At 53.0% G+C, this 15,811-nt stretch overlaps 1 protein-coding gene across 1 annotated transcript in view; it reads left to right on the top strand.

Annotated features, from left to right (window-relative positions):
* scrib (scribble planar cell polarity protein) overlaps window positions 1–15,811 on the top strand; it is a 353,260-nt gene that overhangs the window by 285,715 nt on the left and 51,734 nt on the right. Inside the window, 3 exon segments of the mRNA XM_072254338.1 lie at window positions 1,132–1,306; window positions 1,973–2,062; window positions 5,400–5,579. Of these exon segments, the coding sequence (XP_072110439.1) occupies window positions 1,132–1,306; window positions 1,973–2,062; window positions 5,400–5,579 (445 nt within the window).

Here is a 15,811-nt window from a genome sequence, read left to right as displayed (position 1 = left end):
TACCCCTCCCCAACCTCCACCTCCCTTCCCCAATCTCCAAATCCCTTTCCCAATCTCCGCCTCTCCCCAATCTCCACCTCCCTTCCCCAATCTCCGCCACCTCTCCCCAATCTCCACCTCCCTTCCCCATTCTCCAAATCCCTTTCCCAATCTCCACCCTCAGTCTCCACCTCCCTTCCCCAATCTCTGCCACCCCTCCCTAATCTCTGCCACCCCTCCCCAACCTCCACCTCCCTTCCCCAATCTCCACCTCCCCTCCCCAATCTCCACCTCCCTTCCCGAATATCCACCTCCCCTCCCCAATCTCCGCCTCCCCTCTCCAAACTCCACCTCCCTTTCCCAATCTCCACCTCCCGTCTCCAATCTCCGCCTCCCCTTCACAATCTCCGCCCCTCCTCCTCTCCTGCCAATCTCCAACTCAACTCCCCATCTGCACCTCACCCTTCAACATCACCTCACCCTCCCCACCTCTGCCTCACCCTTCCCACCTGCACCTCACCCTCCCCACCTCTGCCTCACCCTCCCCACCTCTGCCTCACCCTCCCCACCTCTGCCTCACCCTCCCCACCTCCAACTCACCCTCCCCACCTCCAACTCACCCTCCCCACCTCAACCTCACCCTCCCCACCTCACCCTTCAACAGCACCTCACCCTCCTCACCTCCACCTCACCCTCCTCACCTCCAACTCACCCTCCCCATCTGCACCTCACATTTCTCATATAACCTCACCCTCCTACATCTACTCCTCACCCTCATCTTCACCTCACACTTACCATCTCCCCGCATCCTACCCACCTCACCCTCCTGAACACTACCTCACACTTCATATCTCCACCTCACACTCCACACCTCCATCTTGCGCTCCCAAACTCTGCCTGACCTTCTTCATCTCCGCCTCATCTTCCTGCTCCATTGCTCCCCCTCACTCCTCATCTCACTGTCACTCTACCCCTCTCCAATCCCCTCCCTTTCTCTCATCTCCATCTTCCTCCTTTCCACCTCCCTCCCCCCTACACTGGCATCTCGTTGAAGCCATGTCCACGTGCGCCGGGAGTGGAGTGGAGGTGCGGGGGTAGTTGAGAGGGACGGTGTGGGAATCTGAGGTGTGACCCTTTATTTGTGTGTAATAGAGCGGAAAATGAGGCATAAAGGCGAGTGTGAGCGCATGGCGCTACCGGAGGAGGATGAGGAGGAGGATGATGAGAAGATGTCCGACCTGAGCGGCCAGGGAACGGTGGTGATCGAGGGGGTGGAGTACAAGATAGAACGTCTTGATGGGCGGTCCTGGCACTCCCCACCCCCTGGGTACGTATTCAATGACTCGTCCCGCATATCCAAAACTGGCTTTCAGTTGTGCATCCACCACCAGCCAGCTGTCCTGCTCTGCAGAACTGGTTGTGACAGTTCTGTGGTTGGATGTGGTGGAGGGGGGGTGAAATGGAAGGTTGGGGTGGGTAGGGAATTGGGGAAGTAAGGGGATGGAGCATGTGAAGCACTGTTGTCTCTAAGCTGCATAGCCGCATGGTAACCAAAATGCTCCCACACACATTGCTTATGTTGCCTTGCAGTGGGAACTTTATTGTGCTATATGTTTTGTTGAAATGCCATGCAGTTTTCAGGCTGTGTCGAAGTTTCCTGCTCAGAGCAATGCTTGATCCATGCAACTGTAAAAAAAAAATTAGAGGGTAAGTTGTTTGGAGAGTGGGAGGGTTGGGGAAGGAGGGACAGGTTACAGGACTCAGGGTTCACACTCTCTTTCCCTATTCACCTTTCTCCTCTAATCTTGCCTCTCCCCATCCCCTCACTTCTCTACTCTTTCCCTTTCCTGCCTTTCCTTTCACCACTCACTCTTCACCTCCTTCCCTTCCCCCTCCATCCTCCTCTCAGTCTTTTTCCCCTCCCCTCCCCTCCCTTCATGACTCACCACTCCCACACAGGGACGGGTGCTGACCATGCTCTGTTCTTTCCCAGGGGCTTGCATTCCGTTGGGGTTGGAGGGGACAGAGCCGTATCAGCGGACAGCCCTGGCAGTGGAGACCAGCAGCCCAACTCAGTGACAGGGTGAGCTCCATTGAAGGTGACTGCTGCATCTGTCCTCCCCTGTGGTGCCCAATGTCTGTCTGCACAGACGTGCGTAGGGGTTGTCTGCACCTGCTTGAGTGTGTGCGGGCGCTGGCATGTATGTGAACATATGAGCGTGTCTGCTGGTGCATGTGTGAGTGTGTTTGCGTGTGTACGTGGGTGTCCATGTGCACAGGTCCAGTCAGAGTTTTCCTGCCTGTGTATGAATGTATATGGACTTGTGTATACATAGCTCTGGTAGGGGGTGTGTACACACAGTTCTGTGTGTGTGATTGTGTGTTTGTGTGGCTGTGTGTGCACGTCTCTGTGGACAATGGTGGAGCCCCCAAGGAGTTGAGTGACCATGTAACCTACTCTTTAAAAACTGCCTAGAATTTCCCTAATTATAGGAACGATGTCAATAAAATTGAGAGAGTACAGAGGAGGTTTACTAAAATGTTGCCTGGGTTTCATCTCCTAGGTTACAGAGAAAGGTTGAACAAGTTAGGTCTTTATTCTTTGAAGTGTAGAAGGTTGAGGGGAGGCTTGATAGAGGTGTTTAAAATTATGAGGGGGATTGATATAGTTGACGTGGTTAGACTTTTTCCATTAAGAGTGGGGAAGATTCAAACAAGAGGGCATGGGTTGAGAATTAGAGGACAAAAGTTTAGGAGTAACATGAGAGGGAACTTCTTTACTCAGAGAATGGTAGCTGCGTGGAACGAGCTTCCAGCAGAAGTGGTTGAGACAGGTTCGATGTTGTCATTTAAAGTTAAATTGGACAGCTATATGGACAGGAAAGGAATGGAGGGTTATAGGCTGAGAGCACGTCGGTGGGAATAGGATAGGGTAAGAGTTCGGCACAAACTAGAAGGGCCGAGATGGCCTGTTTCCATGCTGTAATTGTTATATAGTTATATATAGTTACCAAATAGCCCTCTATTTTTCTAAGATTTTTGTCACTTGATTTGATGATATTGTAATTTGAAATTGTTAATGATTTTGTGAATCCCTGATGATTAGATATACTGGTCTGTGTGGGGGGTGTGCATTTGCATTTGTACTGTCTTCAGATGCCTCTGTGGGTATAGGTGTGTGTAGTTTTGTGTCTGTATGTAGGTGTGTGTGCTAGTCTAAGCACTGGCAAGAGGTGATGGCGCAGCTCAGCTGTGAGCCGAGAATGGGGCAAGACCAATCTTTCAATGTGAATTTTGTAGATGACACCACAATCGGGGCCACATCTCCAATGCCGATGAGTTAGAGCACAGGAAGGAGATGGAGAACCCAGTAACATAGTGTCCTGATAGCCAACTTTCCCTTAATGTTAGGAAACTAAAGAGCTGGTCTTCAACTTCAGGAAGGGTTAAGGCAGAGATATTAACAAAGTTTAAAAGATACTTGGACATGTGCATGGATAGGAAGGGTTTAGACCACAGATTCCCAACTTCTTTCTGTCATGGGCTAATACCATTAACTAAGAGTTTTTCTAGACTCCAAGTTGGGAATCTCTAGCTGAGAGGGAAATGGACCAAATACAGGCAAATGTGACGAGTTTAGTGGACACCACGGTAGTGTAGCAGTAAGCATGTCACTATTACAGCTCCAGGTGTTGGAGTTTGGAATTCAGTTCCAGCGTCCTCTGTAAGGAGTTTGTCCATCATCCCTGTAGAACTAGTGTATTTTCTCCAGGTGCTCCAGTTTCATCCCACGGTCCAAAAGCATACCGGTTAGTAGGTTAATTAGTTACTTAAATTGTCCCATGATGAGGCGAGGGTCAAATCGGTGGGTTGTTTGGCAGTGCAGCTTGAAGGACTGCAAGGGCCTATTCTGCACTAACACCATATGGATATAGACAAGTTTCCATGGGAATCTTGGACGGCATGGAGCCATCAGGTTGAACGGCCTATTTCTGTTGGAGTTCTTCGAAGGAATACCAAGCAGAATAGAGAAAGGAAAATTGGTTGATGCTGTGTACTTAGATTTTCAGAAACTCTTGGACTAGGCGCCACACATGAGGCAGCTGAACAAGCCACGAGCCTATGGTATTACGAAATGTAATTGATAAAACAGTGGCTGATTAGCAGGAGGCAAAGAATGGAAGTAATGAGAGCTTTTCTGGCTGGCTGCTGATGACCAGCAGTGTTCCACAGGGATCTGTGTTGAAACCGATTCTTTTTTCGCTATATATCAATGTTGGAATTGATGGCTTTATTGCAAGGTTTGTAGACGATATGAAGATAGGTGGAGGGGCAGGTAGTTTTGAGCAGTGGTCCCTAACCTCGGGGCCGCGAAGAATGCAGCGGTGCAATCGCCTCTGAGCTGGGCCAACATTTACGTGCCGGGCGGCACCTAACTAATTAGCTTGTTTATTTCGGCTTTTTTCTTAAAGATGTGCTGGGTGCGTTCCAGACACCGCTGTACCGCTGCATGCTTCGCGGCAATGTATCGGTCCGCGGCCTGGAGGTTGAGAACTGCTGGTTTTGAGGGTAAGAGAAGCTACAGAAGGACTTGGATGCATTAGGACAATGAGAAAAAATGTGGCAGATGGAATACAGTGTCAGGAAGTGTGCGGTCATGTACTTTGGTAGAAGCGGTTGACTATTTTTGAAATGAAGAGAAAATACAAAAGCCTGAGGCACAGAGGGACTTGTGAGTTTCGTGCCGGATTCTTGAAAAGTTAATTTCCACATTGAGTCTGTGGTGAGGAAGGTGAATGTGATGTTGACCCCAGGATATAAAAGCAAGGATGTAATGTTGAGACTTTATAAAGCGCTGGTGAGGCCTCACTTGGAGTATTGTGAGCAGTTTTGGGCCCCTTATCTTAGAAAAGATGTGCTGAAAATAGAGAGGATTCAAAGGAGGTTCATGAAAATAATTCCTGGATTGAATGGCTTGTCGTATGAAGAGCGTTTGATGGCTCTGGGCCTGTATTCACTGGAATTCAGAAGAATGAGGGGCGACCACTTTCAGACCTATTGAATGGTGAAAGACCGTGATAGAGTGGATGTGGAGGGGATGTTTCCTATAGTGAGAGAGTCAGAGGAGTGAACATTTAGAATGGAGATGAGGAAGAATTTCTTGAACCAGAAAGTGTTGAATCTGTGGAGCCCTTTGCTACATGCAGCTGTGGAGGCCAAGTCTTTATGCGTATTTAAGACAGAGATTGTTAGATTCTCGATTTGTCAGGGCATGAAGGGATAGAAGGGGAAGGCAGGAGACTGGGGCTGAGTGAGAAAGTAGATCAGCCATGATGAAATGGTGGAGCAGACTCTGTGGCCAAATGGCCTAATTTTTCTCCTATGTCTTATGATCTTGTAATAGCTGTTGTCTCACACAGATTCTCGTCGCAGTCTGCTGAACCCCATGCTCCGATCCGGACGGCAAAGGCAGAGCGGCGCTACCAGGAGCGGCTGCGCATGCAGAGCCCTGACCTCCCAGTGGCACGGGACAAGGAGCTGTCTCCAGCGGAGAAGCGGGCACTGGAGGCGGAGAAACGGGCCATGTGGAGAGCAGCGAGGTAGAGCACTTAATCCACAGGGTGGCACTTCCCACAACTGGCGCGGCTCCCACCGTCCCAGTCACTCATCTGTCCTGTCCCTCTGTGGGACCCCCATACCAGAATAAACGTATCGTCATGAGTCAGTGTGTATGTGTGTGTCCGACCCCAGTGAGAGTCAGTGTGTGTGTGTGTGTGTGACCGACCCCAGTGAGAGTCAGTGGGTGTGTGTGTGTGTGTGACCGACCCCAGAGAGAGTCAGTGTGTGTGTGTGTGTGTGTGCGTGTGACCGACCCCAGTGAGAGTCAGTGGGTGTGTGTGTGTGTGTGACCGACCCCAGAGAGAGTCAGTGTGTGTGTGTGTGTGTGCGTGTGACCGACCCCAGTGAGAGTCAGTGTGTGTGTGTGAGACCAAACCCAGTGAGAGTCAGTGTGTGTGTGTGTGTGTGTGTGTGTGTGAGCGACCCCAGTAAGAGTCAGTGTGTTTGTGTGTGTGTGTGTTTGTGGGATCGACCCCAGTGAGAGTCAGTGTGTGTGTGTGTGTGGGACTTACCCCAGTGAGAGTCTGTGTGTGTGTGTGTGTGTGGGACCTACCCCAGTGAGAGTCACTGTGTGTGTGTGACCGACCCCAGTGAGAGTCTGTGTGTGTGTGTGTGTGTGTGTGTGTGTGTGTGTGTGTGTGTGACCGACCCCAGTGAGAGTCAGTGTGTGTGTGTGGGACCGACCCCAGTGAGAGTCAGTGTGTGTGTGTGTGTGTGTATGTGTGCGTGTGTGGGACCGACCCCACTGAGAGTCAGTGTGTGTGTGTTACCGACGCCAGTGAGAGTTAGTGTGTGTGTGTGTGTGTGACCGACTACAGTGAGAGTCTGCGTCTCTGTGTGTGTGTGTGTGTGTGTGGGACCGACCCCAGTGAGAGTCAGCGTGTGTGTGTGTGTGTGTGTCTGTGTGTAGGTGGGACCGACCCCAGTGAGAGTCAGTGTGTGTGTGTGTGACAGACCCCAGTGGGAGTCAGTGTGTGTGTGTGACCAACCCCTGAGAGTCAGTGTGTGTGTCTGTGTGTGTGACCGACCCCAGTGAGAGTCTGTGTGTGTGTGTGTGTGACCGACCCCAGTGAGAGTCAGTGTGTGTGTCTGTGTGTGTGACCGACCCCAGTGAGAGTCTGTGTGTGTGTGACCGACCCCAGTGAGAGTCAGTGTGTGTGTGTGTGTGTGTGTGTGTGGGATCGACCCCAGTGAGAGTCAGTGTGTGTGTGTGGGACCTACCCCAGTGAGAGTCAGTGTGTGTGTGTGTGTGTGGGACCTACCCCAGTGAGAGTCAGTGTGTGTGTGTGTGTGTGTGTGTCTGTGACCGACCCCAGTGAGAGTCTGTGTGTGTGTGTGACCGACCCCAGTGAGAGACAGTGTGTGTGTGTGTCTGTGTGACCGACCGACCCCAGTCAGAGTCAGTGTGTGTGTGTGACCGACCCCAGTGAGAGTCAGTGTGTGTGTGACTGATCCCAGTGAGAGTCAGTGTGTGTGTGTTTGTGACCGACCCCAGTGAGAGTCAGTGTGTGTGTGTGCCCAACCCGAGAGTCAGTGTGTGTGTCTGTGTGTGTGTGTGTGTGTGTGTGTGTTACCGACCCCAGTGAGAGTCAGTGTGTGTGTGTGGAACCGACCCCAGTGAGAGTCAGTGTGTGTGTGTGTGCTACCGACCCCAGTGAGAGTCAGTGTGTGTGTGTGTGTGTGTTTGTGACCAACCCCAGTGAGAGTCAGTGTGTGTGTGTGTGTGTGTGGGACGACCCCAGTGAGAGTCAGTGTGTGTGTGTGTGACCAACCCCAGTGAGAGTCAGTGTGTGTGTGTGTGTCTATGTGTGTGTGTGTGTGGGACCTACCCCAGTGAGAGTCAGTGTGTGTGTGTGTGTGTGTGTGACCAACCCCAGTGAGAGTCAGTGTGTGTGTGTGTGTGTGTGTGTGTGTGTGTGTGACCGACCCCAGTGAGAGTCAGTGTGTCTATGTGTGTGTGAGTGACCCCAGTGAGAGAGTGTGTTTGTGTGTGTGTGTGTGTGTTACCGACCCCAGTGAGAGTCAGTGTGTGTGTGTGTGTGTGTGTGTGGAACCGACCCCAGTGAGAGTCAGTGTGTGTGTGTGTGCTACCGACCCCAGTGAGAGTTAGTGTGGGTGTGTGTGTGTGTTTGTGACCGACCCCAGTGAGAGTCAGTGTGTGTGTGTGTGTGTGTGTGGGACGACCCCAGTGAGAGTCAGTGTGTGTGTGTGTGACCAACCCCAGTGAGAGTCAGTGTGTGTGTGTGTGTCTGTGTGTGTGTGTGTGTGTGTGGGACCTACCCCAGTGAGAGTCAGTGTGTGTGTGTGTGTGTGACCAACCCCAGTGAGAGTCAGTGTGTGTGTGTGTGTGTGTGTGTGTGTGTGTGTGTGACCCCAGTGAGAGTCAGTGTGTTTGTGTGTGTGTGTGTGTTTGTGGGATCGACCCCAGTGAGAGTCAGTGTGTGTGTGACCGACCCCAGTGAGAGTCACTGTGTGTGTGTGTGACCGACCCCAGTGAGAGTCAGTGTGTGTGTGTGTGTGACCGACCCCAGTGAGAGTCAGTGTGTGTGTGTGTGTGACCGACCCCAGTGAGAGTCAGTGTGTGTGTGTGTGTGTGACCGACCCCATTAAGAGACAGTGTGTCTGTGTGACGGACCCCAGTGAGAGTCTGTGTGTGTGTGTGTGACTGACCCCAGTGAGAGTCAGTGTGTGTGTGTGTGTGTGTGTGTGTGTGTGTGTGTGACCAACCCCAGTGAGAGTCAGTGTGTGTGTGACCGATCCCATGTGAGAGTCAGTGTGTGTGTGTGTGTGTGTGGGACTTACCCCAGTGAGAGTCACTGTGTGTGTGTGTGACCGACCCCAGTGAGAGTCAGTGTGTGTGTGTGTGTGACCGACCCCAGTGAGAGTCAGTGTGTGTGTGTGTGTGTGACTGACCCCAGTGAGAGTCAGTGTGTCTATGTGTGTGTGAGTGACCCCAGTGAGAGTCAGTGTGTTTGTGTGTGTGTGTCTGTGTGTGTGTGTGTGTGTGTGTGTGTGTGTGTGTGTGTGTTACCGACCCCAGTGAGAGTCAGTGTGTGTGTGTGTGTGTGACCGACCCCATTAAGAGTCAGTGTGTCTATGTGTGTGTGAGTGACCCCAGTGAGAGTCAGTGTGTCTATGTGTGTGTGAGTGACCCCAGTGAGAGTCAGTGTGTTTGTGTGTGTGTGTGTGTGTGTGTGTGTGTGTGTGTGTGTGTGTGTTACCGACCCCAGTGAGAGTCAGTGTGTGTGTGTGTGTGTGTGTGTGTGGAACCGACCCCAGTGAGAGTCAGTGTGTGTGTGTGTGCTACCGACCCCAGTGAGAGTCAGTGTGTGTGTGTGTGTGCTACCGACCCCAGTGAGAGTCAGTGTGTGTGTGTGTGTGCTACCGACCCCAGTGAGAGTCAGTGTGTGTGTGTGTGTGTGTGGAACCGACCCCAGTGAGAGTCAGTGTGTGTGTGTGTGCTACCGACCCCAGTGAGAGTCTGTGTGTGTGTGTGTGTGTGTGCTACCGACCCCAGTGAGAGTCAGTGTGTGTGTGTGTGTGCTACCGACCCCAGTGAGAGTTAGTGTGGGTGTGTGTGTGTGTTTGTGACCGACCCCAGTGAGAGTCAGTGTGTGTGTGTGTGTGTGTGTGTGTGGAACCGACCCCAGTGAGAGTCAGTGTGTGTGTGTGTGCTACCGACCCCAGTGAGAGTCTGTGTGTGTGTGTGTGTGTGCTACCGACCCCAGTGAGAGTCAGTGTGTGTGTGTGTGTGCTACCGACCCCAGTGAGAGTTAGTGTGGGTGTGTGTGTGTGTTTGTGACCGACCCCAGTGAGAGTCAGTGTGTGTGTGTGTGTGTGTGTGGGACGACCCCAGTGAGAGTCAGTGTGTGTGTGTGTGACCAACCCCAGTGAGAGTCAGTGTGTGTGTGTGTGTCTGTGTGTGTGTGTGTGTGTGTGACCAACCCCAGTGAGAGTCAGTGTGTGTGTGTGTGTGTGTGTGACCGACCCCAGTGAGAGTCAGTGTGTCTATGTGTGTGTGAGTGACCCCAGTGAGAGTCAGTGTGTTTGTGTGTGTGTGTGTGTGTGTGTGTGTTTGTGGGATCGACCCCAGTGAGAGTCAGTGTGTGTGTGGCCGACCCCAGTGAGCGTCACTGTGTGTGTGTGTGACCGACCCCAGTGAGAGTCAGTGTGTGTATGTGTGTGACCGACCCCAGTGAGAGTCAGTGTGTGTGTGTGTGTGTGTGTGTGACTGACCCCAGTGAGAGTCAGTGTGTGTGTTTGTGTGTGTGTGTGACCGACTCCAGTGAGAGTCAGTGTCTGTGTGTGTGATCGACCCCAATGAGAGTCAGTGTGTGTGTGTGTGTGTGTGTGTGACCGACCCCATTAAGAGACAGTGTGTCTGTGTGACGGACCCCAGTGAGAGTCTGTGTGTGTGTGTGTGTGTGTGTGACCGACCCCAGTGAGAGTCAGTGTGTGTGTGTGTGTGTGTGTGTGTGTGTGTGTGTGTGTGACCGACCCCAGTGAGGGTCAGTGTGTGTGTGACCGATCCCATGTGAGAGTCAGTGTGTGTGTGTGTGTGTGTGTGTGTGGGACTTACCCCAGTGAGAGTCACTGTGTGTGTGTGTGACCGACCCCAGTGAGAGTCAGTGTGTGTGTGTGTGTGTGACTGACCCCAGTGAGAGTCAGTGTGTGTGTGTGTTTGTGTGTGTGTGTGACCGACCCCAGTGAGAGTCTGTGTGTGTGTGTGACCGACTCCAGTGAGAGTCAGTGTCTGTGTGTGTGATCGACCCCAATGAGAGTCAGTGTGTGTGTGTGTGTGTGTGTGACCGACCCCATTAAGAGACAGTGTGTCTGTGTGACGGACCCCAGTGAGAGTCTGTGTGTGTGACCGACCCCAGTGAGAGTCAGTGTGTGTGTGTGTGTGTGAGACCGACCCCAGTGAGAGTCAGTGTGTGTGTGACCGATCCCATGTGAGAGTCAGTGTGTGTGTGTGTGTGTGACCGACCCCGATGAAGAGTCAGTGTGTGTGTGTGTGGGATCGACCCCAGTGAGAGTCTGTGTGTGTGTGTGTGTGTGTGTGTTTCTGTGTGTGTGTGTGGGACCTACCCCAGTGAGAGTCTGTTTGTGTGTGTGTGTGTGTGTGTGTGTTTCTGTGTGTGTGTGTGGGTCCTACCCCAGTGAGAGTCTGTTTGTGTGTGTGTGTGGGACCTACCCCAGTGACAGTCTGTGTGTGTGTGTGACCGACCCCAGTAAGAGTCTGTGTGTGTGTGTGTGACCGACCCCAGTGAGAGTCTGTGTGTGTGTGTGTCCCACCCCAGCGAGAGTCAGTGTGTGTGACTGATCCCAGTGAGTCAGTGTATCTGTTTGTGTGTGTGTGTGTGACCGACCCCAGTGAGAGTGTGTGTGTGTGACCGACCCCAGTGAGAGTCTGTGTGTGTGTGTGTGTGACCGACCCCAGTAAGAGTCTGTGTGTGTGTGTGTGACCGACCCCAGTGAGAGTCTGTGTGTGTGTGTGTCCCACCCCAGCGAGAGTCAGTGTGTGTGTGTGTGACTGATCCCAGTGAGTCAGTGTATCTGTTTGTGTGTGTGTGTGTGACCGACCCCAGTGAGAGTGTGTGTGTGTGTGTGACCGACCCCAGTGAGAGTCTGTGTGTGTGTGTGTGTGACCGACCCCAGTGAGAGTCAGTGTGTGTGTGTGTGATCGACCCCAGTGAGAATCAGTGTGTATGTGTGACCAACCCCTGAGAGACAGTGTGTGTGTGTGTGTGTATGTGTGTGTGACCGATCCCAGTGAGAGTCTGTGTGTGTGACCGACCCCAGTGAGAGTCAGTGTGTGTGTGTGTGTGTGGGTCCGACCCCAGTGAGAGTCAGTGTGTGTGGACCGACCCCAGTGAGAGTCAGTGTGTGTGTGTGTGTGTGACCGACCCCAGTGAGAGTCAGTGTGTGTGTGTGACCGACCCCAGTGAGAGTCAGTGTGTGTGTGACCGACCCCAGTAAGAGTCAATGTGTGTGTGTGTGTGTCTGTGTGACCGACCCCAGTGAGAGTCAGTCTGTGTGTGTGACCGACCCCAGCGAGAGTCAGTGTGTGTGTGTGTGTGTGTGTGTGCGTGCGGGTGTGGGACCGACCCCAGTGAGAGTCAGTGTGTGTGTGTGGGACCGATCCCACTGAGATGTGTGTGTGTGTGTGTGACCGACCCCAGTGAGAGTGTGTGTGTTTGTGTGTGTGTGTGTGTGACCGACCCAGATGAAGAGTCAGCGTGTGTGTGGGATCGACCCCAGTGAGAGTCTGTCTGTGTGTGTTTGTGTTTGTGTGCGTGTGTGTGTGTGTTAGACCGACCCCAGTGAGAGTCAATGTGGTGACAGTCTGTTTGTGTGTGTGTGTGTGTGTGTGTGACCGACCCCAGTGAGAGCCTGTGTGTGTGTGTCCCACCCCAGTGAGAGTCACTGTGTGTGTGTGTGGGACAGATCCCAGTGAGAGTCAGTGTGTGTGTTTGTGTGTGTGACCGACCCTAGTGACAGTCTGTGTCTGTGTTTGTGTGTGTGTGTGTGTGTGACCGACCCCAGTGAGAGTCAGTGTGTGTGTGTGTGTGACCGACCCCAGTGAGAGTCAGTGTGTGTGTGTCTGTGTGTGTGACTGACCCCAGTGAGATTCTATGTGTGCGTGTGTGACCGACCCCAGTGAGAGTCAGTGTGTGTGTGTGTGGGATCGACCCCAATAAGAGTCAGAGTGTGTGTGTGTGTGTGGGACTTACACCAGTGAGAGTCTGTGTGTGTGTGTGTGTGTGTGTGTGTGTGTGACCGACCCCAGTGAGAGGCTGTGTGTGTGTGTCCCACCCCAGTGAGAGTCAGTGTGTGTGTGTGTGGGACAGATCCCAGTGAGAGTCAGTGTGTGTGTTTGTGTGTGTGACCGACCCTAGTGACAGTCTGTGTATGTGTTTGTGTGTGTGTGTGACCGACCCCAGTGAGAGTCAGTGTGTGTGTGACCGACCCCAGTGAGAGTCTGTGTGTGAGTGTGTGTGTGTGTGACTGACCCCAGTGAGAGTCTGTGTTTGTGTGTGTGTGTGACCGACCCCAGTGAGAGTCAGTGTGTGTGTGTGTGCTACCGACCCCAGTGAGAGTTAGTGTGTGTGTGTGTTTGTGACCGACCCCAGTGAGAGTCAGTGTGTGTGTGGGATCGGCCCCAGTGAGAGTCAGAGTGTGTGTGTGTGTGTGTGGGACTTACACTAGTGAGAGTGTGTGTGTGTGTGTGTGTGTGTGTGTGACCGACCCCAGTGAGAGTCTGTGTGTGTGTGTGTCCCACCCCAGTGAGAGTCAGTGTGTGTGTGACCGACCCCAGTGAGAGTCTGTGTGTGTGTGCGTGTGTGCGACCGACCCCAGTGAGAGTCAGTGTGTGAGTGTGTGTGTGAGACCGACCCCAGTGAGTGTCAGTGTGTGTGTGTGACCGACCCCAGTGAGAGGCTGTGTGTGTGTGTCCCACCCCAGTGAGAGTCACTGTGTGTGTGTGTGGGACAGATCCCAGTGTGAGTCAGTGTGTGTGTTTGTGTGTGTGACCGACCCTAGTGACAGTCTGTGTATGTGTTTGTGTGTGTGTGTGACCGACCCCAGTGTGAGTGTGTGTGTGTGACTGACCCCAGTGAGAGTCTGTGTGTTTGTGTGTGTGTGTGTGTGACCGACCCCAGTGAGAGTCAGTGTGTGTGTGTGTGTGTGAGACCGACCCCAGTGAGAGTCTGTGTGTGTGTGTGCGCGTTACCGACACCAGTGAGAGTCTGTGTGTGTGCTACCGACCCCAGTGAGAGTTAGTGTGTGTGTGTGTGTTTGTGACCGACCCCAGTGAGAGTCAGTGTGTGTGTGTGACCGACCCCAGTGAGAGTCTGTGTGTCCCACCCCAGTGAGAGTCAGTGTGTGTGTGGGACTGATCCCAGTGAGAGTCAGTGTGTGTGTTTGTGTGTGTGACCGACCCTAGTGACAGTCTGTGTCTGTGTTTGTGTGTGTGTGTGTGTGTGACCGACCCCAGTGAGAGTCAGTGTGTGTGTGTGTGTGACCGACCCCAGTGAGAGTCAGTGTGTGTGTGTCTGTGTGTGTGACTGACCCCAGTGAGATTCTATGTGTGCGTGTGTGACCGACCCCAGTGAGAGTCTGTGTGTGTGTGAGACCGACCCCAGTGAGTGTCAGTGTGTGTGTGTGTGCGTGTGTGTGTGACCGACCACAGTGAGAGTCAGTGTGTGTGTATGTGTGCGTGTGTGGGACCGACCCCACTGAGAGTCAGTGTGTGTGTGTGTGTGTGTGTTACCGACGCCAGTGAGAGTTAGTGTGTGTGTGTGTGTGTGTGTGTGTGTGTGTGACTGACTACAGTGAGAGTCTGTGTCTCTCTGTGTGTGTGTGTGTGTGTGTGTGTGTGACCGACCCCACTGAGAGTCAGTGTGTGTGTGTGTATCTGGGACCGACCCCAGGGAGAGTCAGTGTGTGTGTCTGTGTGTGTGACCGACCCCAGTAAGAGTCAGTGTGTGTGTGTGTGGGATCGACCCCAGTAAGAGTCAGAGTGTGTGTGTGTGTGTGGGACTTACACCAGTGAGAGTCTGTGTGTGTGTGTGTGTGTGTGTGTGTGTGTGACCGACCCCAGTGAGAGGCTGTGTGTGTGTGTCCCACCCCAGTGAGAGTCAGTGTGTGTGTGTGTGGGACAGATCCCAGTGAGAGTCAGTGTGTGTGTTTGTGTGTGTGACCGACCCTAGTGACAGTCTGTGTATGTGTTTGTGTGTGTGTGTGACCGACCCCAGTGAGAGTCAGTGTGTGTGTGACCGACCCCAGTGAGAGTCTGTGTGTGAGTGTGTGTGTGTGTGACTGACCCCAGTGAGAGTCTGTGTGTTTGTGTGTGTGTGTGACCGACCCCAGTGAGAGTCAGTGTGTGTGTGTGTGCTACCGACCCCAGTGAGAGTTAGTGTGTGTGTGTGTTTGTGACCGACCCCAGTGAGAGTCAGTGTGTGTGTGGGATCGGCCCCAGTGAGAGTCAGAGTGTGTGTGTGTGTGTGTGGGACTTACACTAGTGAGAGTGTGTGTGTGTGTGTGTGTGTGTGTGACCGACCCCAGTGAGAGTCTGTGTGTGTGTGTGTCCCACCCCAGTGAGAGTCAGTGTGTGTGTGACCGACCCCAGTGAGAGTCTGTGTGTGTGTGCGTGTGTGCGACCGACCCCAGTGAGAGTCAGTGTGTGAGTGTGTGTGTGAGACCGACCCCAGTGAGTGTCAGTGTGTGTGTGTGACCGACCCCAGTGAGAGGCTGTGTGTGTGTGTCCCACCCCAGTGAGAGTCAGTGTGTGTGTGTGTGGGACAGATCCCAGTGAGAGTCAGTGTGTGTGTTTGTGTGTGTGACCGACCCTAGTGACAGTCTGTGTATGTGTTTGTGTGTGTGTGTGACCGACCCCAGTGAGAGTCAGTGTGTGTGTGACCGACCCCAGTGAGAGTCTGTGTGTGAGTGTGTGTGTGTGTGACTGACCCCAGTGAGAGTCTGTGTGTTTGTGTGTGTGTGTGACCGACCCCAGTGAGAGTCAGTGTGTGTGTGTGTGCTACCGACCCCAGTGAGAGTTAGTGTGTGTGTGTGTTTGTGACCGACCCCAGTGAGAGTCAGTGTGTGTGTGGGATCGGCCCCAGTGAGAGTCAGAGTGTGTGTGTGTGTGTGTGGGACTTACACTAGTGAGAGTGTGTGTGTGTGTGTGTGTGACCGACCCCAGTGAGAGTCTGTGTGTGTGTGTGTCCCACCCCAGTGAGAGTCAGTGTGTGTGTGACCGACCCCAGTGAGAGTCTGTGTGTGTGTGCGTGTGTGCGACCGACCCCAGTGAGAGTCAGTGTGTGAGTGTGTGTGTGAGACCGACCCCAGTGAGTGTCAGTGTGTGTTTGTGACCGACCCCAGTGAGAGGCTGTGTGTGTGTGTCCCACCCCAGTGAGAGTCACTGTGTGTGTGTGTGGGACAGATCCCAGTGTGAGTCAGTGTGTGTGTTTGTGTGTGTGACCGACCCTAGTGACAGTCTGTGTATGTGTTTGTGTGTGTGTGTGACCGACCCCAGTGTGAGTGTGTGTGTGTGACTGACCCCAGTGAGAGTCTGTGTGTTTGTGTGTGTGTGTGTGTGACCGACCCCAGTGAGAGTCAGTGTGTGTGTGTGTGTGTGAGACCGACCCCAGTGAGAGTCTGTGTGTGTGTGTGCGCGTTACCGACACCAGTGAGAGTCTGTGTGTGTGCTACC

Source organism: Mobula birostris, chromosome 3, assembly GCF_030028105.1.
Source record: "Mobula birostris isolate sMobBir1 chromosome 3, sMobBir1.hap1, whole genome shotgun sequence".
NCBI classification, from domain to species: Eukaryota; Metazoa; Chordata; class Chondrichthyes; order Myliobatiformes; family Myliobatidae; genus Mobula; species Mobula birostris.
This window is presented reverse-complemented; position numbering and strand designations above follow the sequence as displayed.